General features: G+C 41.4%; 1 protein-coding gene across 1 annotated transcript in view; it reads left to right on the forward strand.

The window, feature by feature from the left end:
- The window catches only part of HAPLN1 (hyaluronan and proteoglycan link protein 1), a gene marked incomplete at its 5' end in the record, with an annotated part of 32,240 nt that extends 7,880 nt beyond the window's left edge, over positions 1 to 24,360 (forward strand). The window contains 3 exons of the mRNA XM_084225204.1: positions 4,543 to 4,914; positions 15,308 to 15,610; positions 23,542 to 24,360. Coding sequence (XP_084081330.1) covers positions 4,543 to 4,914; positions 15,308 to 15,610; positions 23,542 to 23,831 — 965 coding nt within the window. The 3' untranslated portion in view covers positions 23,832 to 24,360. The remainder of the gene's footprint in view (positions 1 to 4,542; positions 4,915 to 15,307; positions 15,611 to 23,541) is intronic.
- Positions 24,361 to 26,325: the final 1,965 nt, after the last annotated feature.

A 26,325-nucleotide genomic window follows, 5' to 3' on the forward strand; every position in this document is an offset into this window, starting at 1 on the left:
CCTCCAGTGACCACACTTGGCTGTCCCATACTTTTCCCTTCTTGCAGTCACCTTCCAGACATTCCTGCCATTTAGAGACAGAAATAATTTTATTTACAACGATTAGCCTTGCCAGAATGCCCATGAGGGGAGCAGCCAGGGATCCACCACCCTTCAAACCCCTGTTTCCTCCATCTCCCATCACTGTTTCACAAGAGATCAGTCTTTGTTTCACTAAGATAACCCAGGAAGAATAATTTATTGCTCATTTGAGCTGAGTTTCACAGCAGTAAAACCAGTGACAGCTCTATATTTTAAATGAAGGAATTCTGCTTTGCTCTCTGCTTGGTTTCTTGGGGGTTTGGGGTTTTTTTAATTTGTCAGCTCCAGGAAGAGTGAGGCCATTCATTCTGCCATGCTCCCAGAAATGCAGTTTAGGTAGATTTGGCCCTGGCTCTCACTGGCTGCTGGATAATGAAGACCTCTAGGCCTCTTGCCAAACCCCTGTCATCTCATTTTCCCTGCTGCCTTCATGTCTTCTAGCCCAAGCTGTGCCTCATTCCCCAGCCTGACATCTGCTTTTCCTGGAAAGGCAGAGATCCTTCCTCCTCGCCCAGATCTGGGAGAAGCAGCAGCAGCAGCAATTTTCTGCCTCACTGTCTTTCCAGTGAGAAGGGCACATCATCCCATTTTCTGTAAAAAAAAAGAACTGGCTTTTGCAAAACTTGTGAGTGGAGGCACATTTCAGGTGTCACATCTCCCTTGGAACTTCCAGGGTCAAAGGAGATATTCCAGGATGAGAAAAACATAACTTTTCCTTTTCCTTTTCCTTTTCCTTTTCCTTTTCCTTTTCCTTTTCCTTTTCCTTTTCCTTTTCCTTTTCCTTTTCCTTTTCCTTTTCCTTTTCCTTTTCCTTTTCCTTTTCCTTTTCCTTTTCCTTTTCCTTTTCCTTTTCCTTTTCCTTTTCCTTTTCCCTGTTCCTTTTCTCCTTTCCTCTTCCCTTTCTCTTCCCAGGTTACCATCCCCTCTGCTCCTTACAGCTACTCAGCTCAGCCAGTGGCTGTTGCAGAGTGCCAGAGGAGATGGGAGGGAGGCAGCCAGCAGGGAGGGACATCCCCAAATTAGGGTGCTCATGCTGGAGTCAGAGGTGACAGTGCTCTGGGCGAGCCTCCAGGCCCTGCTGGCACAGCCACAATTGTTAGAAAGAGTGAGCATTAACAGCCTGAGTCACAGTGCTTTCTGCTAATATTTATTAACTTCACCATTTCAGTTTTAAAGGCCCAACATAGCTGAGCTGTGAATCAGGATTTCTTGGTAATAACCACCCCAAAGCATAACATTCCTCCTCCCAAGGTGGACAGAGCACTGTGGAACATCTTTGTCCCCAAAGGAAACAGGAAAATCTGCAGACAAACTGTGCTGGCTGTCTTCACTTTCCTCCTCCTCCTCCTGTGGAAACTGCTGGTAAAGCTTTCCATGGTGCCTTGCCTCAGATCACCTCTCTCCTTGGATGCTCTCCTCGGGAATGGATTATTGGAGCATCCCTGAGCCTCTGGAAAGGAGGGCAGGGAAAAAGATCATTTTAAAGGGTCTGCAGGCAACCTGCTCTGCAGCCTTGGTTTTTCAGTGGGCAGGAAGGTCTCTCACCCTGGCAAAACACCTTGCAGCACTCAAATTTGCTCATTCTTGGGGAAGCTGGAGCCCTGACCTGTGCAGGGAGCCGCAATGCTCTGCACACAGCACCTCCCAACAAAGAGCTGTACCTTTGGGACACCTGTTTTCCCCAAGCAGATGCACATTTGCACTCAGCAAGCTTGTCTTTGCAGTTAACACCCTCATTTTGTGTTTGCATAAACACAAAATCCTGCATTCCCTGGGGGGCAGCTCAGTGCAGTAGTGGGCAGAGAGTGAGATCCACCTGAGGCTGCTGTTTGGGCAGATGTTTCATTTAACCACAGACCTGCCACCGGGCCTCAGAAGCCTGGGACAGTCTGGAGGGATCCAAAAGTCTCCCTGCATGCCCCTCATGCTGTGGACACAGCACAGATTCCTGCAGTGCTGTGGACAGGAAGCTGGAGGGGTGGGATAGACACTTCTCATCCATCCCAGTCCTTCCCTCCTCCAGCCACCTCCATCTCCCTGGCTGCTGACATTTTTTCATCAGTTTTGTCAGAACCGACCCAGAAAATTGCTGCTAGCCTTCACAGGGCCACCCTCTCAGCAGCCTCTGTGTTTTTTGGGAGTGTTTCTTGTCTTTTGCTGGATTCAGAGAGAGCCAGGTCGAGCCTCAGAGTGGGGAATCGCATCTTTGGGCAGCCACATCGACCTGCTGACCATGCACAGGGGGTTGCAAAGTCTCTTTTCACAGGCTGTGAGTGCAGAGTGAGGTTGGTGGTGCTTTTCCAGCGAGCTGGTGATTTATTGGGGGTTTTGGTCACTGTCTCAGGGGTCAAGGACAGCAAACCCAATGGGAGTGCTGAGCTTGCTCAGTCAGTTTTGCAAACTTCGCACGAGGAATGCATCAAGAGGTACTGAAAGGAGGGAAAACTCTCACTTTTGGGTACGTCTGCTGACTAGCACATGAAATCTGCATTTTCCAGGGTTTTCCCAAGGCAGCACAGCCAGTAAAATCCCCAGAGACTCAAGGCTAGAAGAGAGCACCTGCCCCAGCCAACTGTCCTAAGCAGAATTATTTCACAGGGCAACATCTGCTGCTAGAGGGAAGGAAAGCAGGAAACCTGGGGTGAGGAGGAGAGGAGACAGTCACATACAGGTTTGCATGAAAAGTGAGATCAAAATGAAAAAGATAAAGCAGTGGCAAGTGTTAAGGAGGTCAAAAAAAAAAGATGAAAAATGACGTTGGGATGATGAAGAAGGTGAGCAGCAGAGGATCAGATTTTACATTTGAAGAGCAACTGGACTTTCTTACTCTGGTCAGAAGAGGAACTTACAATCAAAAGTTAGGTAAAAAGACAAATACAAATGCCTAAAATATCTGCTTTAGATTTTTGCTGACACTTTTCATGTCAGTATAAATAATGCTGTTTGATACATTAATGGTTTCTCTGCTTTGTGAGTGGGATTCTCTGCATCCCAGACTGTGAGCAGCTCTGTGTGCTGCTGTCTGAATAAGCAGAATCCCTCCAGAAAAACTGAATTATGAAAATAGAAAAATAAAGCATTGAGATACAACTTTTGAACAAGGAAAATATGGGAAGGCTTTTGAAGCCTTTCATGGGTGATGGCATTCATTCATCAAAAATAAACCTCTGTAAATCTATTTAGACAACTCACTCTTCATGAGTATAGGATGGTCTCTGCCTGTGTGAGGGCGCACTGAGTTGCTTTGTGCACAAATATTTAAATAATAAATTAGAATATTTAATATATATTATAATATTTTATATTTTATTATGAAAATTAAATAAATAATAATAACAACAAATATTTGTAACTGGTTTATAAACCTCATTACTGAATAGGTACAACATGATTGCAGGGTAAGGATCCTGCAGTTGCAGCTGGTGAAGGCTGAGCTAGAGCAGAGGCTGGGCAGAGTTCCAGATTAAAGCAGGGATTTATCCAAAGGCTCTCCTGCATGGATGCACCTTGGGCAGCACCAGAGCCCAGCCAAGGCTGCACTCAAGATGAACCAAAATGGTCCCAAAATGAACCAAGATGAACCCAAATGGTCTCAAAATGAACCCAAGATGAACCCAAATGGCCCCAAAACGCACAGCCGGGCACGGGGTCTCTCCCTGGGATCAGTTCTGCTCCATTTGCACCTTGCAGTTCATTGTCCCATCCCAGCTTCAGCCCCTGCAGTCCCACCCTGCTTGTTTTTCTCTCTTCAATGTACTGTTTATACAAGCCCAGAGTTTGTAACTGTTGTCTTTGGTCAAGCTGGAAAAGGAATTGTTTTCCTTTTCCCAGGGAAAGGAGTCTACCTACCCTGGGAGGAGAACTTGATAACACTGAACATGAAGCTCAGAGCTACACACTAAAGCAGCACAGATTCTGAAAAATATAAAAGCTAAAACTTGAGACACCAACAGCATTGACCACAACCATTCCGTAAAAGGAAGACTGCAAACCAGTTCTTGGAGAGTGGGTTGTCACAGGCATATTTTATGAAATATCCTTTTGTTAGGATCTTTTCTCCTGAGAAGCTGGGAAGCTCCAGCTTCTCCATGCTTTGCTGCTTTGGAATGTGATTTGGAGAATTGTTTACCCAGCATGTGAAACTGTTTTTCCTTAATGACCAATGACAGCCACCTGTGTCGAGGCTGTGAGCAGTCACAAGATTTTATTATCATTCCTTTCTTTTCCTTGCTTGCTAGCTTTCTGATGAAATCCTTCCTTCTATTCTTTTAGTATCATTTTAATATATCATTTCCTTTTAATATAATATATATCATAAAATAACACACCAGCCTTCTGAAGCATGGAGTCAAGATTCTCATCTCTGCCCTCGTCCTGGGGAAGAGGTCCTGGGGACCCCTGCGAACACCACCACAGCGGGTGTGGGTTTAGTTTTTACCTTTTCCTCCTTAAATCCCACAGAAAATGGGCCCCGTCTCCTGGTGGTAGCAGAGCAAGCCAAGATCTTCTCCCACCGCGGCGGCAACGTGACACTGCCATGCAAATTCTACCACGAGCACTCCTCCGCCGCCGGCTCAGGAACACACAAAATCCGCGTCAAGTGGACCAAACTCACCTACGATTACCTCAAGGAGCTGGACGTGTTCGTGGCCATGGGGCACCACAGGAAGAGCTACGGGAGCTACCAGGGCAGGGTGTCCCTGCGGGAGAGCAGCGAGAACGACGCCTCGCTCGTCATCACCAACATCAGGCTGGAGGACTACGGCAGGTACAAGTGCGAGGTGATCGAGGGGCTGGAGGATGACACGGCGGTGGTGACCCTCAATTTGGAAGGTGGGTGACGCCCTGGGCCATGCCTTGAGTGGGATTGATGTGGTGTTTGGGAATTCCTGTGTCTCGGGGCCTCTTGCTGATCTGAGTGACCCTGAGAAAAGTTGGAAAGTCTCTTTTCCCAGCCCGGCGCTCGAAGAAGTAGTCAGGGCTCTTCAGTTCTCGGTCTCAAGGTTGTTTATTATTCCCTGTCTATAAAATTATTTCTCCTGTCCTGCTGAGGTCTGGTCAGACAGAGGCATTCTCCCTGCCCCTGGGGCGGTATTATGTCTTTATACTAAATACTACATATACAATGTTTACAATTGCTTCCCAATACCTATCACCTACATTACACAGTGAGCTTCTACTCTAAACCAATCTAAAAGTGCCAACATCACAGCAGAAGATGGAGGCCAAGAAGAAGGTGAAGGGCAGGACACACCCAGATTCCTCCATGTTGCCCCCTGAACCCCCGCTCTAGAAACCCCAAAAATCTACTTTTTCACCCCATGATAAATTCACTACCATTCTACTTAATTTGTCGTGGGTTGCAGGTCTTCATCTAAGGCTGGTAACCTGCTCCACAGGTCATAATCAAAACCACAGGCATTTTGGGCTCTGTGCCAGGGTCTCTGAGATCCCTGGCAGGGGTCTTGGCTGCTCAGGACAGCCAGAGGGACATCCTGGGTTCTGACATTCCTGTTTCGTTTTTTTTCCTCCTGCCTGATGCTGTGTTATCAGATTATCTGCATTATCGCCGATGTTGTGTTATCAGCGATGTTGTGTTATCACTGATTTTGTCTTATCATTGATTTTGTGTCAGCACTGATTTTGTTTGTTATCAGTGATAACAGCAAGCTGAGGAAGCAGAATTCATTGTGCTCTGGGGAATCCTGGCCTGACAACAATCATAAGTTGGAACATCCTCCTGGGCCGCTATAACTTACACTGGCCTACAGTGTATCCAAATTCCAGCCAGACCTGGTGTGACAGGAGCCAAGAAAGGATGAGCAAACACAGTGCTGAGAGTTCCATGTGTTTTTGATTTTCTCCTGTCATTTTGCAGAAGCAGCTGCATCTTTTTATCTAGGTGAAATTATATCAAATCCCCCCCCCCCCAAGAGTAGTTCTGCAAAACTTCAGGATATTTTAGATTACCAGGCAAATGCAAATCTTCTTTTAAGGATAAAAAAAGTTACAGTAGTTATCCAGAGACAGTGGGTTTGCATTTTTCCAGCCTTATAATTAGATAAATTAGATCTTTATATTCTCTGCCAGGACAACTCCTACACATAGTGTCTAGTCATTTTTTTCAGCGTTATTCTTGGAAAAAGTAGAGTTAAAAGGTAATTAAATAGGTTTAAAGAGGACAAAATTTCAGTTTTCCTTACTCCTTATGCAATTCAGATACATTTTTACACTAAACCTAGAAGTAAACAAAAATTTCATGAGACATATCACATACTCTTACACTCACCAGCAAGTGTGTGCCAAAGGGATCCTGAGAGAGGGAGAGGAAAAAGAAAAAAAAGAGAGAGAGGAAAAAGGGGGAAAGAGAAAGTGGGGGAAAAGGGGTGAAAGAAAAAAAAGGAGGAAAAGGGGAAAGTGGAGAAAGGGGGAAAAGGGGAGGAGGAGAAAGAGAAGGAGAGAAGAAGAAAGAGAAGGAGAAGGAGGAAAGGAAGGGAAAAGGGGAAAATGAAAGGGAAAGGGAAAAGAAGGAAAGGAGGAAAGGAAAAGGGGTAAAGGAAAAGGGGAAGAAAAAGGAAGAGGAAAAGGAAAAAGGAAAAAGGATACAGCTGCCCTGCACAATAAGAATGTCTGAGTGGTTCTTGGAACCAAGTAAACATAATGGGCTTATTTTACTTTACATCTATTCTTCCATTCCTGGCTGGAGGCCACAGGAACTTCCCATTTTGGGTTTCAGGAAAACCCTGCCCAGTTTCCATGCCAGTGGGACAGTACATTTAGGTTGTTCCACCCCACATAATTCATCTCTAACAAGAATGTACCCTGTTCTTTTCAAACTTATGAGATAAAGAGAGCTGGACAGTTACATTTTTAGCTTAAGTTCTCTAAAGCAGTTATGAGTGAAGACAGAAATGAGCTGGGGGAAGAAAATTCTTTATTCCTCTGTGCTGGCCAAAAGCTCTCGTATGTTCAGCCTCCCCTCCACTGGGGCAGGCTCTGCAGGGGCTGCTCAGCCCCTGAAGGGAGAAAATTCCTCTTGGCAGGCTCAGATTCACCTGACTGAAACAGCTCTCCTCACCTGCCCAGGCTCTTGCTTCCTCTGCAGCAAAAGTTCATTATTTTTCTGCTGTGAAAAGCAAGGGAATTGTGCTGTGAATTCTTCCTGCTGTTCCTGGGAAGGGGAGATGCTGATGGACGTGGAAACAGAGCAAGTTTGCCTGAAGCTTGGTACAAATGCTTGTGCACATGCAGAAATCCATGCCTGAAGTTCATTATTGGATTAAAGCTGCAGTGAGAAAGCAGTGAGAAATCATTTCTTTGCTGCATGCAGTAACACAAGGGAGATTTGTTTTAAAAAAGGAGATTTTCTACCTTTTTTACTGTTACTGTTTTGTAATACAGCACCAGCCTTGGATACAAGGTCAGGGTCCCTCCTCCAAAATAAGGAAATTCATAAGTAGAGGAGGAATCATATTTCTTCAGCCAAATGTGTTCCAACCTGTTCTCAAATGAAAGTTTATATATTTTAACCAGTGTCTGACTAACATAAGGAACAATGGTTTTTCAGTGATTTTCGCCACACATGAGACAGGTGTAAGGCTGTTCATTTCTGACATTGTGGAGTGGTGTTTCTCAAACTGGAAGGAACATTTTCTTTGCAAAACCTCATGGTAAAATGTAACATTTCAAGTAAGATAAGAGTGGTGGGAGTTTCAGTGTCAGCCCTGCTTGTGTTGACTAAATCCAGTAATTCTGGGTCTATGGTACACTGAAATTTCCTAATAAAAAGATAAGTATGAAAATATAATAATATTACAATGGAGATATATAACTGATAGAATATATTCCTCTGTTTGTATAGCCCTGTGCTTATTTTTTTTAGCACTCCTCAGCTTTATGTAGTTCTGGCATTAATTTCCATTTCATGTATTTGAGCAAAGCAGAACAGAACAGGGAAGGAAAAAAACCCACAATATTTGGACAAAAAATTAAAATATATCAGCCCATTCCAACATTCCACAGTCTGGTGTAAATAATCAGGTTAATCTCACAGTGGGAGTGACTTGCATCAGTAATCTGACGTCCTGAGGTGGTGGCCTCAAGGATGTCAATTGGCAGTCAGGAAAAAGCCATTTACACCCAGGAATGCCCAAGAGCAGTGCACAGCAGTGTGAGCTCCCAGTACAAAACCCATGGCTGTGTATCAATACCAAAATTCTTGACCTCCACCTCCGTGGACCTTTTTTCTTCTCCCACTGTGAAAACATTTTATCCTTTCTAGCCTTAAAGGCCTCCTGGGGTTGTTGTTAAATAAACCATTCATAATAACTGAGCATTTTTAGCTTTGGAAAAAAACTCTGAAGTTAGAGTCTGTCTAAATTTGTTACATACCTTACACCTTTCTGATTTGTTTTATTCATTTTTATTAATTGGGAACCGCAGTATTTTTTCCCTAGACCAGAGAGATTGTGCTGAGCAACAGCTAAAGCTCAGAACTGGAACCCACTGCAGTTTTCCACAACCACCAGCTTTAGGATCTGTTCATGTCCTAAATCATGTCCTGATTTTCATCCTGCTTGCAGCCTGAAGTACCAGGGCTGGCCTAGGGGCTGGTCAGGGTCGGTCTGGGCTCAGCAGCTGCAAGAAGTGTCAGTACTGAGAAAAGCAGAATATTCTTTATGGAGAACCAAAAGCCATCTTCCCTCTGAAATGGTCTTACTCTCCTCCTGCCATAAAATATGGATCACGAGTTTTACACTCCTTATTCTGTGCCCTGAAAGTCAAAAGCCTGATATATTAAAAGGTCTGTGACAGCAGGCAGATATTGTTGTCCGAGTCATAAGCAAAAAAAGAATTCTCAGCTCGCATTAAATTTTATTTACGGCAGCTTTTTGCAGTCCTACACTAAATTTTCTTTCTGTTTGTGCTTTGCTAGTTTATTTCCTCATGAATACCTGGCACTGTAATGAATCTCACTGCTCCAGGTTTGTGAGTTTGGCCTCCCAGGCTCCAGCCCTCAGGTGCTGCTCAGGCACAGGTTTTGTGTGCCCTCCCTGCAGGAGAACCAGGGGAGAGGTGACAGAGAAAGTGGGACAATGCTAAACAGCCAAAGGCAGGCTTTTACCAAATTAAAATTATTTTTAATAGTCTCTCTCTTCAAAGGGAGGTAAGAGTTGAACACAGTAAGTTTGCAATACAGGTTATAAAATTATTACCTTTTACATCCAACGCTACTGGGAATTTGAAGGTCTGGATAAAATCAATAAAAGCCTCTGTAGAAAGCAGCTTCTAGATAGAAACATAACTCTTCGTGTGGCTCTCCAAGAACCAAAAACCACCAGCATTCATGTTCTTGCTTTGAGGTATGTTGGCCTTTAGGTCCAAGAAAGAAAAAAAGAAAAAAACCCAAACCAGGCATCTGTTTCAAAGCCATACTCTTTAGTTCAAAATAGCTCAACCAGATCCATAAGCTTCATATAAACAAATTTTTTCAAACTGTCAAAACAATCATTTTTTAATCTGTTCATTTGGTCTTCAGCTGGATGTAAGCAATGGGGAATTCAGAGTTGAAACCAACAGGAAATCAACTCTGTGCTCTCAAGAGCAGGAGAAATCAGATTTAGCCTAATAATGTCATATTTGTTTTCTCTGTGTGTTGCTGTTCCATCCATACCCACACCAAAAAACCCCACATATTTCTAATATCCTCTGCGTGATAATCTGTTCTACTCTCTGAAAAACTGATTTTATAGCACACACTTTTTGTGGGTGCCTGGAACAGAAACCAAAGAGGGGTTGTCAAGAGTAAGTCACGGCAGACCAATGTAACTCCTTCTGTGACAGGGTTTGCAGACAGAGCTGTGGCTGCACATGCTCCAAGAAATGGTCCTTGAATCATGCAGGTGAAACAAAAAGTTAAAAAGCTGTCTGAAATTGATGACACAAAAGTGTCAAAAAAATTTAGGAGTAATTAAGCTAAGAAGAGCAGAGAAAGGCAACTGTCCCCAAATTTTTTATAAAGGCTGTAGAAATACAAGGGAATAATCTGCCCTGGGCCAGATCAGTGTATTTTGTATGTTTTTATTGGTTATAAGTAAGCAAGGCCACTGGCAGTTATGGGATGCTGGAGGGACACAATTTCAAGGCTCAGTTTCATTTTTAGGGAGATTGATAGGATGACCAGACACCTAAAAGTTCTGACAGGCAGGAAAATGGAGATGGAGGCTCTGTGAAAATGAGGGGATCACCAGTTTTTATGGAATTTTAGGAATCCAGCAAGGAAAATTTTTCCATTGAGTGTATGAACTTGCCAGCATAAAACTGTGCCCTACTGTACAGCAAATAGCAAACCCTGCTGTTGTCCCATGTTTGCACTGGCTGCAAGAAAACTTACTTTTCAGGTCTGGCTAAAACTCAAGGAAGCCTTTTTCTTTACTCCAGCTGTGAAAAGACCTTTTTTATTTTTTTTTTTTCCCCACATGGATCAACAGAAATTATTGTTATTCAGTTTCCACGTGTCAATACTCTTGAAACTGCTAATTGTGGGTGGTGCTGGCTTAATTAAGACACACAAATCATTACAGGGGTTGAACTTTCTGAGGTTATTTCCTCACCTTGTTGTCCTGGGTAAGTGCTACAGCTCCTTGCACTGACAGTGTGTGTGAAGTGACTATTTACACTGAATTTTAGGGGCGTCATGTAAGGGGTACATATAAGACTCTGAAATACAAATAAGACAAATACAGTCCCAGAAAAACACAGCAAGTGCAGAAGAGCTGAACATTTGCTCACTTGAATGAGAAATCCATAGAAATACTGGTGCTGCTGTGGGGAGGATATATAATACATCCATTTTCGGTAGAAATCCCAATTTCCATTACTGGATTCATTTTCTAAACGGCAGTTGCTTGGTCACAGGTGCATGCATCCCCTGGTTTCTCACTGACAAATTAATCTTCTGCTGAGCTGATGTGTCTCAGGCTCTTCCTGTCTCTTTTGGGAGCAAGGAGGTCCTTCCCTGGGGGCAGAACCTATCCCAGAGAACCGTGGCTTTGGGAGGGCAGCCACACCATGATTCCTTATAATGGAAATTAATATCCCCACTCAGCCTCCACATGGGTAGGGATTGGAATCACCAAGGTCAAGCTAAGGCTCCTCAGCTCTGCCTTCCCACAAAGTAACCAAATTTTAACCTTCTGAGGCTGGAAGTTGTTGCCTCCCTCCCTTTTTTAAGCTGAATTTGTTAAGGTTTGGGAGCGGGTGTTTTGTCTAGCGGCAGAGCACGGGGCTGGAGTCAGAAATGAGGCTCAGCCTGTGCTTTGGGAACAGCAAGGAGCCTCAGGACAGCTTTTGTCCATTCAGGAACAGATGGGATGGATTATACTTTGATGGGTTTGTAAGATCCAGGACTGAGGAAGACGGCCTGCCATTAACTAAAGATCAGCACTGCTAAAGTGTAAAAGGAAGGGGAGATGAATATCGAGCTCTCACTATGAATTTCAGCAAGGTTTCATAGGGAAGTGAAGGGGAAAAAAAAATCTAACAAAATTGCAAGGTAATTCAAAGCTGCACAAAGCACATGCCCAGTCCATTTTCCTCAGCAAAATTACCCCTGGCACCCCCAGCTGCAGGGTGAAATTAATGCTAATCAGTTGCAGGCTTGTACTGCAGATGAACTCCAAGAAAAAATCAGCTTCTATGCAGTCCGCTCCAATATAGCCCAAAGCTAATATTACAGTTTAGTGCATATTTATGTTATAAAAACATTATGTCCCAAACTGTCAAACTCAGATTTGTAACACATTTACATACACAGTTTAGCCCCTTTTGAAAAGTGATTTTGGAAACCTTAAGGAATCAAATCTGTTTAAATAGTTTTCATCTAGTTGCTGCTCAGTTTTTAGAAGTATGTAAGTTTCTATCTTGATCTTTCCTACTTGTAGGGTGTTTTTTTAATGTATATGCAAATCAAACACATGTACTGGAAAAGGAGTCTGTTGTCTGGGGAAATGTAGTTCTGAAAAAAATAATAAGTATTAGATTTCTAATAAGGTCAAAAAATTCCTATTGCATTTGCTAAAGTTTTACTATACCCAGTGATATTTCTATCCATTAGCACTGATGAGGAATGGATATTTCTTTAAACAGAGGTCCAGAAAGATAAGAAACATTTCAGTGTCTTGTTTATGAAGCTGAATTTAAGACACATTGTGTTACATTACATTCATACGCTGCAGTTCAGAACATCGCATAACAGAAAAGCCCTTTAACAAAGGATTTACAAAAGGAAAGAACTGAAGCAGACTCTCTAGCTAATTGATGAAGGAGAGCAAAATACTGTTTATTATTACCCTGCCAAGTTTACATTTGCATGCTTTATTTTCTTGGACCAAGTCGCTGAGGTTTAGTAATAGCAAAGATTTTGTTAAACAGAAATAACACTTGGACGACAGAAGGGTGAGGGAGAGAAGAGGAAGCAAGGGGACTTTAGGAAACTGGTGGAATAGATACAGAAATGGGTTAGAATGTTCTGAAGGAAGAGTGGCTTCATCACATGGTGACTGCCTTGCTTGACCACTGGGCAATTTATCCTATTGCCCTGAGGACAAAGAAATTGTTATAGGCAAGAGGATCCAACAGCAGGAAAAAAGTAAAGAGGAAGGTGGATATTTATACCTGTGCAAATTTTTTGGCTGATGTGTTATCTTGTCTTCAGTCCCCCCGAGTCCTACAGCACTTAGTTCTACAGAAATGTCTGAGGATAAACATTCTGAGCTGGATCTTCTCTAATACCATTTTATTTCAGCTTATTATGAGACTGGGATAAAGCCAACTGTAAAATTTAGGTCCAGGTTAAGTTTCCAAGCCCTGCCAAAGATTAGGGTGGTCTGATCCAAACTTTTGTTTCAAGTCTCTCTTTTCTGTTTTATCAAACCCACATGGGGAGGTGGTTATTCAGTGCTCTTTGCTTTCATGCTCCAAGGAGCAATGTTTAACTTCTTTTCCATAAAACAAGCAGAAGAAAAATATATTAAAAAAAAAAGTGTCAGATAAGGGCAGTGACTGTGATTAGACATCACTTTTGAAACCATCCTGGAGGTGTCCCCACGTTTCCCAGCCCCTCTTGGATGTCCTCTGTTGGGAGCTCTCTCTGCTGACCCTGTCTGGGCAGGGATGAGCACCAGACAGGGCTTGGGGACAAGGCTGTGTCCTTGTCCCCTGGTGGGTACAGAGCATTTGGCAGGGCCATGCTCCCTGCACAGTGACCCTGTCTCAGGGTGAGCCATCAGTGCTGCAGGGGCAGGGAGGGAAGGTGGTGTCACACGTGGCTTCCCAGCAGGGCTGTGCCACCATCTGTGCCAGGGCAAACCTGTCCTCTGTGAGGAGCTCTCCCTCCCTGAGTGGTGGCAAATGGCCCAAAACCAGCAGGAAAGTCTCCCACACAATTTCACTGATTTCATTTCCCCATAGCTGCTCCTGCTTTAAAACCTCTGAATGCTAAAATTGAGCCTCCTACCAGATTAGCCATGAAATGCTGTTGGTGAAGGCAGACATTCCCATTCCTGGAGTAATGTGAAATTTAAATTTTTTTTTTTTTAAAGCCACCCAAAAAAAGTCCACAAAAAGTGCAAACAAAAAGCAACTGTCTTTAACCTCTCAGGAAATCTTAGCAAGGGCTCATGCAAAGGACAGAATGCTCTTTTATGTAGATCAAAACATTTCATCTCAATGTCTATTAGTCAAAAGGAATAATTCATAGAAATTCCATGATTCATTCAACAATTTCTTCTTTCTAAATAGCTGGCAGGAACTCCCCTACTTCCATTCCACACTAAAAAAACCCCACCAAGCCAACCAAGCAACAAACAAAAACACACACCACAAAAAAAAAAAAAAAACCTTAAAAAAAATCCAAACAAAGCAAAACAAAGAAACAATCACCCAAACAAACAAAATTAAAATAAGCAAAGAAAAACAGCCCCCCCCCCAAAAAAAAAAAAAAATTCAAGAAGTAAAGCTATGCTAGGGTTTAATTGACTCTTTTTAAAATGAGAAATTGACCTTACAATGGATAAATGGAAATTTTCCATTAAAAACGCATAGTTGCATAATTCCAGCTAGCTCTGCTCCTCCTTAAGCACTGTGGGAGCAGGGGAGTGAGACCACCTTGGTGACAACAAGGTGCAGGTGGGAGCAGCATGCAGACCTGGCAGGATTCCCATTGGGAATGGGATGAGGCCAAGGGGAGATGATCCTGCTAGGTAAGGCAGCAGAGAGTCACAGAATCAATCACAGAATCACAGAATGAACTAGGTTGGAAAAAACCTTTAAGACCCTCTAGTCCAGCCCATCAACCTCCTCATCCACTAAAACCTGGCACCCAGTGCCACATCCAGTCTTTTTTAAACCCTGCCAGGGATGGTGACTCCACCAGGGCAGCCCATTCCAGTGCCCAGTCCCTCTTTCAGTGAAGAATTTCTTTCTGACATCTAACCCAAACTTTCCTTGGCACAGCTGAAGAGGTAAGGCAGCAGCCCTAACCTCTCTGTGGTATTTGCTGGGTCCCCAGGATGAAGGAGGAATTGATGAATCTGACTCCATGTTCTTGGAAGGCTAATTTAGTATTATATTATATTATATTATATTATATTATATTATATTATATTATATTATATTATATTATATTATATTATATTATATTATATTATATTATATTATATTATATTATATTATATTATACTAAAACTATACTAAAGAATAGAGAAAGGATACAGACAGAAGGTTACAAAGAATGATCATGAAAACTCATGACTGCTTTGAGTCCTGACACAGCTGGCTGTGATTAGTCATTAAGTAAAAACAATTCACATGATACCAATCAAACAACCACCTGTTGGATAAACAATCTCCAACCAAAGCAGCAAAACAGGGAGAAGCGATCAGATAATTATTATTTTCATTATTTTCTGAGGCTCTTCAGCTTCCCAGGAGAAGGATCCTGGGCAAAGGGATTTTTCAGAAAATATGACAGCGACACCTCTTCCCAAAGCCAGAGCTGCTGCGCCGCCGATGGGGCGTTTTTCCCCCCCAAAAAAAATCTACACTGCCACACATCACGGATCCAACCTTTACCTCCCCTTTACTCCTCCTCCAGCTGTCTGCCAAAGCTGTTCCCCTTCCCCCTGTTGTCTCAGTGCCTGGTAACTCTCCTCTCTCCCTGCTCCAGGTGTGGTGTTCCCCTACTCCCCGCGGCTGGGGCGGTACAACCTGAACTTCCACGAGGCGCAGCGGGCGTGCGCGGAGCAGGACTCGGTGATGGCCTCCTTCGACCAGCTCTACGACGCCTGGAGGTCGGGGCTGGACTGGTGCAACGCCGGCTGGCTCAGTGATGGCTCCGTGCAGTACCCCATCACCAAGCCCAGGGAGCCCTGCGGGGGCAGGAACACCGTGCCCGGGGTCAGGAATTACGGGTTCTGGGACAAGGACAAGAGCCGCTACGACGTCTTCTGCTTCACGTCCAACTTCAACGGTGAGAGCGTTTCCTTCGCCTTGCCCTGGTGAAATGGCTGTGCTCAGGCAAGGTGCTCCAGGGGCAGAGGGGGGTGTTTGGTTTGTCAAAGCTGGTGTTAAACCTGGAGCGTGCTAGGAATGAGACAATCAAAGTGATAAAGTCATCGTGGGATTTCCAAAGGCACGCAGATGGAGTAAAATCATGTTTGCCACACGGTCACGTAGGTAGTTTTTACAACTCAAGACTTGTACTGGCAGGGTTTTCTAATGTCTCCCCTCTCCCCCCTTTATTATGCATACCCTTCATACATACCCCATTAAAATTTCTACACACCCTTTTAATGCTGGCGCGTAACCAGCGTTTAATTCAGTCAAAGCGATGAAGGAACCTGCAGTTCTTGAATTAAAGGTTTCTTGTTGAAGTCAATAATTCTGCTCCTGTGGGGTAAATATGTCACCAAAACAAAATTTTGATCATCACTGCACCTATTCTGCAGTGTCCAGCAGCTCCTGCTCTTGTACCAAGTCTAAAAGGACTAATAGCTCCTTATCAGCAGACCTATTTCTAGATTTATTCATAATTTTGATTTCTAATCTTAGAATGCTGCCACGCCGTCGATCACTTTTACTATGAGGCTGGATTTCTGTAAACCTCACTTTAGTAGCTGCAAGCTTTTTTTTGCTAGTAGTTGATAATTTTTTTTTTTTAAATATGAAATGAAATTTAATGACCCAATCTCAGCTTGCTATCATTTCAGGGTTTACCTAGTGTCAGGAAAAGATTTAGAAAGCACTGCTGTGAATGCATCCAATCCTCTACAGCATCCTGCTTGTGGATAATTCCTGCACAAGTCTGCACAGGTTTGGCTTGCAGCCCACTCAGACCATGGACTGTGGCCTTTTTATATTTATGCACAGATTGCTTAGCCTCAGAGAAGCAGCACAGCAAAAAATTAACATAAGCCTTGGTTTCAGAAGATGTGCTCCAGTGCTCAGTCTGCAGCACCCTCCACAGAAAAAGACCCATCAAAAAAAAAAAAAAGTAGAAAGGACCAAAACAAACAAAAAATTCCTACCCTCCCAGAACAAAAGCAAAAGCAAAAACAAAGAAAAAAAAAACAAACAAAAACCAAACAAAACTCCACCACAAAACAAAAAATGCATACAAGAATAAACCCCCCCCCCCCCAAAAAAAATACAACAGGAAAACCCAAACAAATCCTTAAGCCAACAGTGTTACATTTGGTTTAAAGTGATCCAAAACAAAAGTTTGGCTGATTTCTTTATCATACTGCTTCATCCCATTAAGAGCTGGCTCAGTTTTTCTTGCTTCATTTATCTGAGCTGAAATCCTGTATGAACTCCTCTCTTCCATACAGATTTATCCCCGTGCTGTAGAAATATCACAAGATATTAAATAATCAAACAAAAATAACTGCACTGTGATAGCTGCACTTTTTTCTAACCCTTGCAGAGTAAAACCTTGTGACTACTGCTCAAAGGTCACCACTCTTTTACACACCAAGAGCTGAGCAGCATTCTTGAGGAACAAAAAGCATAGTTTCTGGGGAAAAGAAAGAATAGTAAGTACTGACTAAGATAAATATTAGAAAGAGAAAGAGAAAGTGTATAGATAGATAAAGATATATAGATTATATAGATATATAGATATATAGGTATAGATTCTGTAGATGATGTATAGATTTAAATATAGATATATAGATATAACATATAGATAATGAAGTAGATAATGATATAGATATAGATGTGCATATAGATATACATATATATAGATAGATGATATAGATTATATATAGATATTGATATAGATATTGATATTGATGATATAGATGATATAGATATAGATATAGATGATATAGATATAACTATAGATGATATAGATATAGATTAGATGAAGAAGATATAGATTGGATGTAGATGGTATAGATGAGATATAGATATAGATAGATATAGAGCAGATCTAGATAGATAAATATTCCCCACAAATCAGTGTCAAATGTCTCTCATGACATCAGCTGAAAATCCAGATTTCTACTTCTCTCAGCTTCCACTCCCTTAATTCACCAGATTACATTTTCTTCACGTGTCCCTGCTGTGTTCTCCACATCTCCTTGTCCCAAGCTCACCTCCATAACCACAAATAACCCAGACACTCTGCCAGCTCCCTGTTTTCAGCACAGCATTTTGGATAAGTGTGTTTAATGGCATATGTTAGCCCTCTCACTGCAGAGGGAAAAAGGGAAAAGGTTATAATGACCCATTTTGAGACCAGGCTGGGATTGGCATTTGCCAAAGATAGAAAGATAGTGGCTGCAGGCACAAAAAACCAAAAAAACAAAAAAAAAAAAAAAAAAAAAAACCAAACAAACAAACAAAAAAAACCCAAAAAAACCAAAACAAAACAAAACCAAATCAAAAAAAAAAAAACCACCAAAACCAGGGAAAAAAAAGGAAAAGAAAAAAACCCAAAAACACAACACCAAAAAGGGGAAAAAAACCCCCAAACTATTACTGCAAAACCCAATATTGATTCTCACAGCTCAGGAACAGCCAAGGAAAATGAGAGGTGGTTGGGACACAGTGCATTCCCAGTGGCTGCTGGAGTCTCCTGATAGTAGGAAACAGAGGAGCCTTCAACTTTATTTAATGGAGATGGGAAAATTCCAAGGGCCACAGGAGCAGGGAAGGATTAGGAGAATTTTAAAAAAATTTGTGGGATGCTCTATAAAAAAAGAGTGAGGTCTAGATACCTTCTAAATGGTTTCTCTGTAGGGAAAAAAAAAATTCCCGAAATAGATTATGAGCTCAGAGATTATTAAAAAAAAAAAAGGTTCAATTTCAAATAATTCAGCTGTAAAAGCAAAAAATCTTGGTCTAAAATACATGCAAAGCTTGCTTTTTACCTGAAGAAGAAAGGTAAAAGCCATGGTATTTAGCCATTTGGGTAAAAGAATGAAACTGTAATCATCAATGCAGAATTCAAATCCAGGTGCAGTATTTTCCCTGTGGAATTATTGGATCCCAGCTGTGATGACCTGGATACACAAAAACTAATGGTTAAAAATGAGGACATTATACCATTAGTAAAAACTTTTACATGCTTTTCTGTTACCTGTGCAGGGAAATAGCTTGAACAAAGCTGCAATATCAAATAATCTTGTAACTTTATGAAATTCCCTCCACGATGACTTTTCATAGACTAAGGCAAATACAACAAACATTTTTTTCTGCCTGTTTTATACTGATTTATACTCAAATTTTTCACTTGGTTCATACAAGATTTGTTCACGTTTTGTATCCAAGAACATGAAATAATTTTACACCCTTTATATCTAATAGTACCAGCAGTCCACCAGTTTATAAACATATATATAGTGATTGTATTTAATAAAACAAAGCAGAGAGTAACACAGCCTGATGCTGTCTGAGAAATCCATCAAAATATTTTGAAATAACAAAAAATTTTGTGCCTGCATTGGCTGGCAATATGTTTCCCAATCTGTTTTTACATTCCTTGTGCTGATAAAGGCTATTGAAAATGAATGTACACAAGTGGAGAGGGTCTAACTTACATTTGAAAATTCCACATTGGAATTTCCTGGTGTCTGAGGGCTCAGCTTTGCTCTCTCACAGGCAATTTCTCCTTCACTTGTCCTGCCCAGAGGAAGCCACTTTAGTCCATGTCATCTTTGGAAAAGCTGAGATGATCCAAAGTTTTTCCAAGGCTGCAGTCACCTCAGTTTCTCTCCTTTCCTTGTCCCAAGGAATGAGGATGTTCCTCTCCCATGCAATCTCTCCAGATTCTCTCCAATTTGGGGAAATAAATCCTTTTGTTGCAATCTTCCCCACTGAGCCTAATAGCCATAAACCAAAGAATGTATAATGGAAGAGCTGAGTGGTTATTCTTTATTTATTTTCAAAGGTCTTCTGAAGGACAACAGTTTTTTTCTTTTTTGAAGGAAAATCCCTGAGAATCTTTCACACTGAAAAGTGCTGAAAGAGCTAAATGTAAATGTATTTATCAGGTCCTCTATAATTAAGCATTTTAAAAGAAAATAAAGCAAAGTACAAGTACAGCTTGCATCCCACTTTCCCCTCATTAACAGGCATTTTGTTATATACTTTCTCCACAGAACCATAGTGCATAAGTGATCTTTCATCAGCTCTAGGATAATCAAGTAAAAATCTTGTTTTAACAAAGCTAAGAACACGAGGAACACATTTTTGAGAGCATGTTAAAAGCACAGCTGTGAGCCACCTGTTTATTACAGCAGTGCATGTGACAAGCAAGCCACCTCTGCCATTTAAATGGGAGAAAGCTGTGGAAAGTCCTGTCTGAATAATGCTGACTGTTCATTTGACCATTTCAGAGTATTTTATCACTGTGAACATGTAGCAACTGTTCCAAAAAGAGAAATTGAACCCAAAATAAAATCACACACCCTTTATTGGCAGTGGTTGCTTCTGACTCACCAGAGTCATTACTGGTATTGGTGTGTTTAAATTTTTTTTCTCAAATATTTAATTCAAAATGAGTTATTTGAGGGGATCACTGGATGTCAAAATATTTACCAGGTCTTAAATATCTCTCTCCTTTTTTTTTTTAATTTTTATATAAGAAAAACTTACTAATAAGCCTCTCAATTGAGCACTAAGCTTGAAAAAATCTCCAAGTGTGATTCATCCCTCAAAATTCCACATTCAAAAGGGTGTGGGGTGTGTAGGTCAGTGGCTGGAGTTTTCCTCTTTCAGCTGTTGTGTTACACACAAAAATCCTAAAATAGCTGTTATAGATGGGGTTTGGGCAGGTTGGCACAAACCCTCTGCCCCATGGTTTGGGTGTGAGGAGTCAAATCAGGCAGGATCCTCTGTAGAAGTGACCCAACCACCAGGCATCAATGAGAGAGAGACAGAAAATTCATCCCTATCCTTCCACATCTATTAATAAATTCTGAGATTGAACAGATAGGAACCCTTCCCTAATATCAGGGGGGGCAAACTGCAAATCTGCACAGAGTTTATTGATGGAGTTTTATGTAATCAGACATTCTGGTTACACATTGCAGCCCTGTGGGGTTTACTATTAAATTTCTCTTGTTTGAGGGAGGAGCAGAGTATAGGAGTTTTTATTATTGATGTCATATGTCAAAAGCCTGACCTTACTGCAAATCCCTAGGAAATTACATTCCACTGACATATGGTTTGAAGAAGAACTCATAAACTAGGTGAAGTTTACCCACTATCAGTCCAAACCCCTGTTCCCCTAAATCAGAAATCCTGTTTGCTTTGGGGAAACCTCTTAACAGTGTATCAGTAACAGGATTCCATTTAGCAAACATTCCCTTTAGCAGCACATTGTAAAGGCTCCCAGCTTGCCAAAACAGAGTTTTAAAAAGTGTTCTACAAAGGGATGATTACCTGTTCTCGATAGTTTTCTATGGAAATTCTGTAGATACTGTCTCTGACATCAATGAAAATTTTTAAAAGTTTCTCTTCCACCACAGCTGCAATGTAAATGCCTTTTTTTAAAATGTGCTCATCTTTATATACAATTTCCAGCCTTTAGACAGGATTAAATCAATTACTTTTGTATTGTGATCTGACCTGACTTTCCTTCATTTAGAAAAAAAATCCTGTTTGATTTTTGCAGGAATAGGAAGTTGATATAACTCTTAACTTGCTCACCACTTTTTCTTCACCAAGAAAATCATCTCATACTAGGCATAGTTCTGTATATCTACCTGATTTTTGTGAGGCAGAAAATGGATATTGTCTTGGAGTACATTCATAATTAAGCAGTAAAGAGTGTGCTCTGGAATTAGAAGATGCCCAGAAGAATAAAGAAAAAATTACTTTTTTCAGCTATCGCTCCTCTTCAGGAGCAGGCAGATTGAAAAGCTGTGAATTTATTTGGAAATTACTGAATGCCTTCAAAAAAACATGATTCTTCTGCAGTCCACTTGGCTGTCAAAGCAGTGATGATAAATAGCCCCAAGTATAATGAATGAAATGCTCACAATGAGTGTTTATTGCCCTGATAAATGGAATCAATATTAATACTATTGATTAGTAGGGTAGACTTCGCTTTTTGGGCTTTATTTTCTGGCATATATTTTCATTACCTTGAGACAGGGAACATTTTTCTTAGCAGCACTATCAGTTCAGTCTCGTGTTGTGGTGAGGATATACCCTTTGATGCCTAAAGAGAAACAGAGCTGCAGAACTGCTGGTGAAGACTTACAACAGACATAATTTTGCTCCACCACAGGCTCAAACTCTGCTCTTGAGAAGCTGTTGGATACCTCGGCTTTCTCACGAAACAAAAAAAAATTTTGCTTGTATTAAATCAGAAATAAGGTCACCACCTTGTCAGAGAGCAAAAGAGCACGTGTCACCTGCAGCTACCCTCCCCTAAAATGCTATCACTGAATGTGATTTCAGGTGGAGATGCCATACTTTGATATTAGAAGAAATGAATATGGCATTGCCTTTTCCTTCCTTTTTTTTTTTTTTGATGTGTTGTTGTTGTTGTTTGTTCAAATACTCTGTTTTCTGTACCTAAGCTGTTTTTTGAGTAAGGTTTTTTTTTCCTCCTGACACTTACCAATTCACCATACAAAAAAATCACAATATTTTTACTAACACAACCTCTAACTGCCACAGACCTAAATTAACCACTGTTTCACATGATCCTTCAACAGAACATCCCCATTTCTCCTCAAAAGTCAGTGTTCTTGTATTGTTGTCTGAAATCAAAGCAGAAAAAAAGCCTTCCCACAGTGTTAAAATGGTAAGATAAAAAAGAAGTTCCTTCCAGGTGTATCTATAGTCATGAGCTATAGGCACAATGGTATTGAATTTCTGCAGGTTTTATGAGGTTAATTAATCAGGTTATCTAAGAGGTACATCCAACAGGAGATTCAATTGCCTCTTGGGTTGGTGCAAAGGGCTTCTATGTCCCAATTCCTGTTTTGTTTTCTTGTAGGTCCTTACTGGAAAATAAGACCAAACAGTATTTCAGGAATGTGCTAAAAGGTCAGCTTATTATTGTAAAATCTTAGAGAAAGGGTAGGAAAAATACCAGGAGCTGTATAACTGGGTAAACAGAGCTGTGGATGTATGAAAAGTGTATGAAAAGTGCATAAAAAGTAAAAATCTCTAGGTAACACCATTGAGGTCACAGAATCACCTAAAAGGACATTGTAGTCAGGTGGGGTTGGTTTCTTTCTCCAGGCAGCACTGACAGAACCAGAGCAGACAGTCTCAAGATTCTCCAATGGAAATATAGGCTGAATAATAGGAAAAACATTTTTTTATGGAAAGGGTGATAAAGTTCTGGAATGTTCTGCCCAGGGAAGTGTTGGAGTCACCATCCCTGGATGTGTCTAACAAAGCCTGGATGTGGCACTGGGTGCCAGGGTTGAGTTGAGGTGTTAGGGCTGGGTTGGACTCGATGATGTTGAAGATCTTTTTCAACCTGGTCATTCTGGTTGGACTCAAAGATCTTGAAGGTCTCCTCCAACCTGGTCATTCTGGTTGGACTCTGATCTTGAAGGTCTCTTCCAGCCTGCTTATTCTGTGGTTGGACTCAAAGATCTTGAAGGTCTCTTCCAACTGCTCATTCTGTGGTTGGACTCAAAGATCTTGAAGGTCTCCTCCAACGTGGTGATTCTGGTTGGACTCAAAGATCTTGAAGGTCTCTTCCAGCCTGCTCATTCTGTGGTTGGACTCAAAGATCTTGAAGGTCTCCTCCAACCTGGTCATTCTGTGGTTGGACTCAAAGATCTTGAAGGTCTCCTCCCACCTGGTCATTCTGAAATTCTATGTGATTCTGTGATCCCAAGATTTAAGCCTGCAAAACCCCTCCAGCCCCGCCGACGCCCAACCTCCGCACCGCTAACAACTCCGCCTTTCCCCCTTTCTCCCCAGGTCGCTTCTACTACCTGATCCACCCCACCAAGCTGACCTACGACGAGGCCGTGCAGGCCTGCCTGAAGGACGGCTCCCAGATCGCCAAGGTGGGGCAGATCTTCGCGGCCTGGAAGCTGCTGGGCTACGACCGCTGCGACGCGGGCTGGCTGGCGGACGGCAGCGTGCGCTACCCCATCTCGCGGCCGCGGAAGCGCTGCAGCCCCAGCGAGGCCGCCGTGCGCTTCGTCGGCTTCCCCGACAAGAAGCACAAGCTCTACGGGGTCTACTGCTTCAGGGCCTACAACTGAGAGGGCACACACAGAGCGTGAAAGTTTTTTGGTTTTGGTTTTTTTTTTATTATTTTTAAAGTGTGGAAGATGTCTTTTTTTGGTTTTTTGTTTTGTTTTGTTTTTTCTTTTTTTTTTTTTTTTGGTATGAACTCATGCAAGCTGCCAAAACTGTGATAAACCTCTTTTACTTACTGTAAAGAGTCATTTTCGTAGACACTCCCTCCCCCCAAACCGATTGGTTTGGTTTTGGTTTTGGTTTGTTTTAGTGTTTTGCTTTTTTTGATTTTTTTTTTTTTTGGTGACAATATCATTCCATAGATATTTTAAATTAATATAATTTAATGGGAGCTCTAGGTAAGGAACTTTTAGATTCAAATTCTTTAAGATATGTCATCCCAAAAAATTATAATGTTCGTGAATGGGGCATGAAATAGAGCTTGACAATTGCTAGGGCACAATTATGGAGTGTAAGGCTACTCAAAGCAGAAGCTTTTAAAAGCACAGATTTTACATATTTGTACCAGTTTGAGAAACACTGCAAATTGATTATCACAGGAATTTTAAAATAAAACAATCTTTTTGTTAAAGGGGATCAGTGAGGTTTCGCAAAGAAATCTCACAACAATATATGTTAGCAAATAACTGTTTTCACTGGTTCACATGGGAACAAACAGAGAGTTTAATAAAAGCAGCTAAAACGGTCCACAAAAATAGGACTAGTTTTACAATTTCTAACCTTGCCTTTCTGAAAAATAAGCTCATGGTCCCATGCCTAGGAAGAAGCACAATTAGTTCTCCTGAACATTTCAATTGTGTTTTCATTGTGTATAAATCATTGAGTGAATAATTAAGTGATGAGGAAACTCTTCTTCTTCTCTCCAATTAAAGATGCCTGAGAAGTGTTGTATTACCTTTGAGTAGCTTTACTGAGCTATTTTTAAACTCTTAAAGGCCATTTGCTAAGCAGCATAATAGCATCTACTCAGGGCAGTTGTATAAATGAACTGCTGGACAGAGAAAATGTAAACTTTAGCAGCTTGATTTTACATTAGCCTTTGAAATGTTATTGTCTTAATTAAAGAACATTACAGTATTTAATATTTCTTAGCTATTTACACATCACAAGAAACAAAAATTAGAAAAAAAATATTTAAAATGGTGAAGTCTTAAACAAAGACTATTAGACAAAATCTGAAACCAGCTATTAAGTTTTAGAAGAGAAAAAGGAAAAAGACCATTTCATTTCCTTACATCTTATTTGTATCCACGAAGTACATCTGTTTTCTAAACTATCAGTGAGATAATATAGTATCGCTAGCCCTGAATTATTTAGTTAGTCCTCCTTAGAGTTAAGAGAAAATAAAGCTATTGAAATACTTCTTTTCACTAAATCTGCAGTGGTCTAGGTGGAAGATGTTTACCTAAATCTGCCAGTGTCAGAGAAAAACACGCACTGTGCATGGTGCCTAGGATTTTCAGAGCTGCCTAAAGCACTAGGTCCTCCCTAAGTACCAGTGTGAGGGAATTTGGGATTTCTAATGCAAACTCACTTTGGATGCAGCAATTCTTGGTGCTCATCTTCAGCTACCTTAATGCAACCAGTTTTTCAGAGAGCAGGTGCTCGAGGCTTTCTGAAAATTTACTCCACTTATGGTGTCTCAAGAAAAAAAAAGGCAGAGAGGCCACTGATTAAAAATATCTTGGTCTCGGGTAATCTCTTCAGCATTTTTTGATGTTCTCTATCCAGTATTCGTTCTACCACTTAAAAATGGAGAACTCTTTTTTCCTACTCTACGCTTGCTGACTACAAAGAACTCAGAGGACCAACATTTGTATTTACACCAAGTTTTATAGCTGCCCGCTGTTTCCATAGTTTAAACGAGGCATAGTGGTCTTCATCCAACCAGGACACAACCTGTATGCTTTCATGGATGGTTGGTGTAGCTGTTTTCCCATGGATGTGAGTAAATAAATCTCTTTCCCAGAGTGGTTGTGGTCCATTTTTAAGACTCTGTCAGCAAGGCAGGGATAAGATATGGAAAGGGGCCGTAGCATAAGGTGTATGTTATTGGAGTTCATTCCCACTGAACTCAGAGGCAAATTTCCATCCTTCTGGGGATATTTGCATCCTCTGTGGATATCTGTTCATACTTTACTGATGGAGCAATGTCAGTGCCAAACCTCCTCCTTTTTTTTAATCCACCAGGAATTGGATTTTCTCAAAATGGTATCCCTTAGCTATAAATAGAGACTTACTACAGGTCCAGTCCCTAACACCATGCAACCTTTCTTGAACAGCCATTTTTGAAATCAGTGCCCATTTCACACGTTTTCTCAGGCTATTCAGAGCCTTCTCTGAAGCCTTTGGAGCGAAAAAATGGAAATGGAAATAGAAATGTTAAGTACCCAACAAGGGAAAGGAGTGGGGTATACAAGGGTGGACTGTGATCAAGAGGAATACATGTCATTCCTCCATCTGGCCTTCAGAAAATTTGAAAAAATACAAACTATT

The sequence above is a fragment of the Fringilla coelebs genome (genome assembly GCF_963513975.1).
Source record: "Fringilla coelebs genome assembly, chromosome: Z".
NCBI lineage: Eukaryota > Metazoa > Chordata > Aves > Passeriformes > Fringillidae > Fringilla > Fringilla coelebs.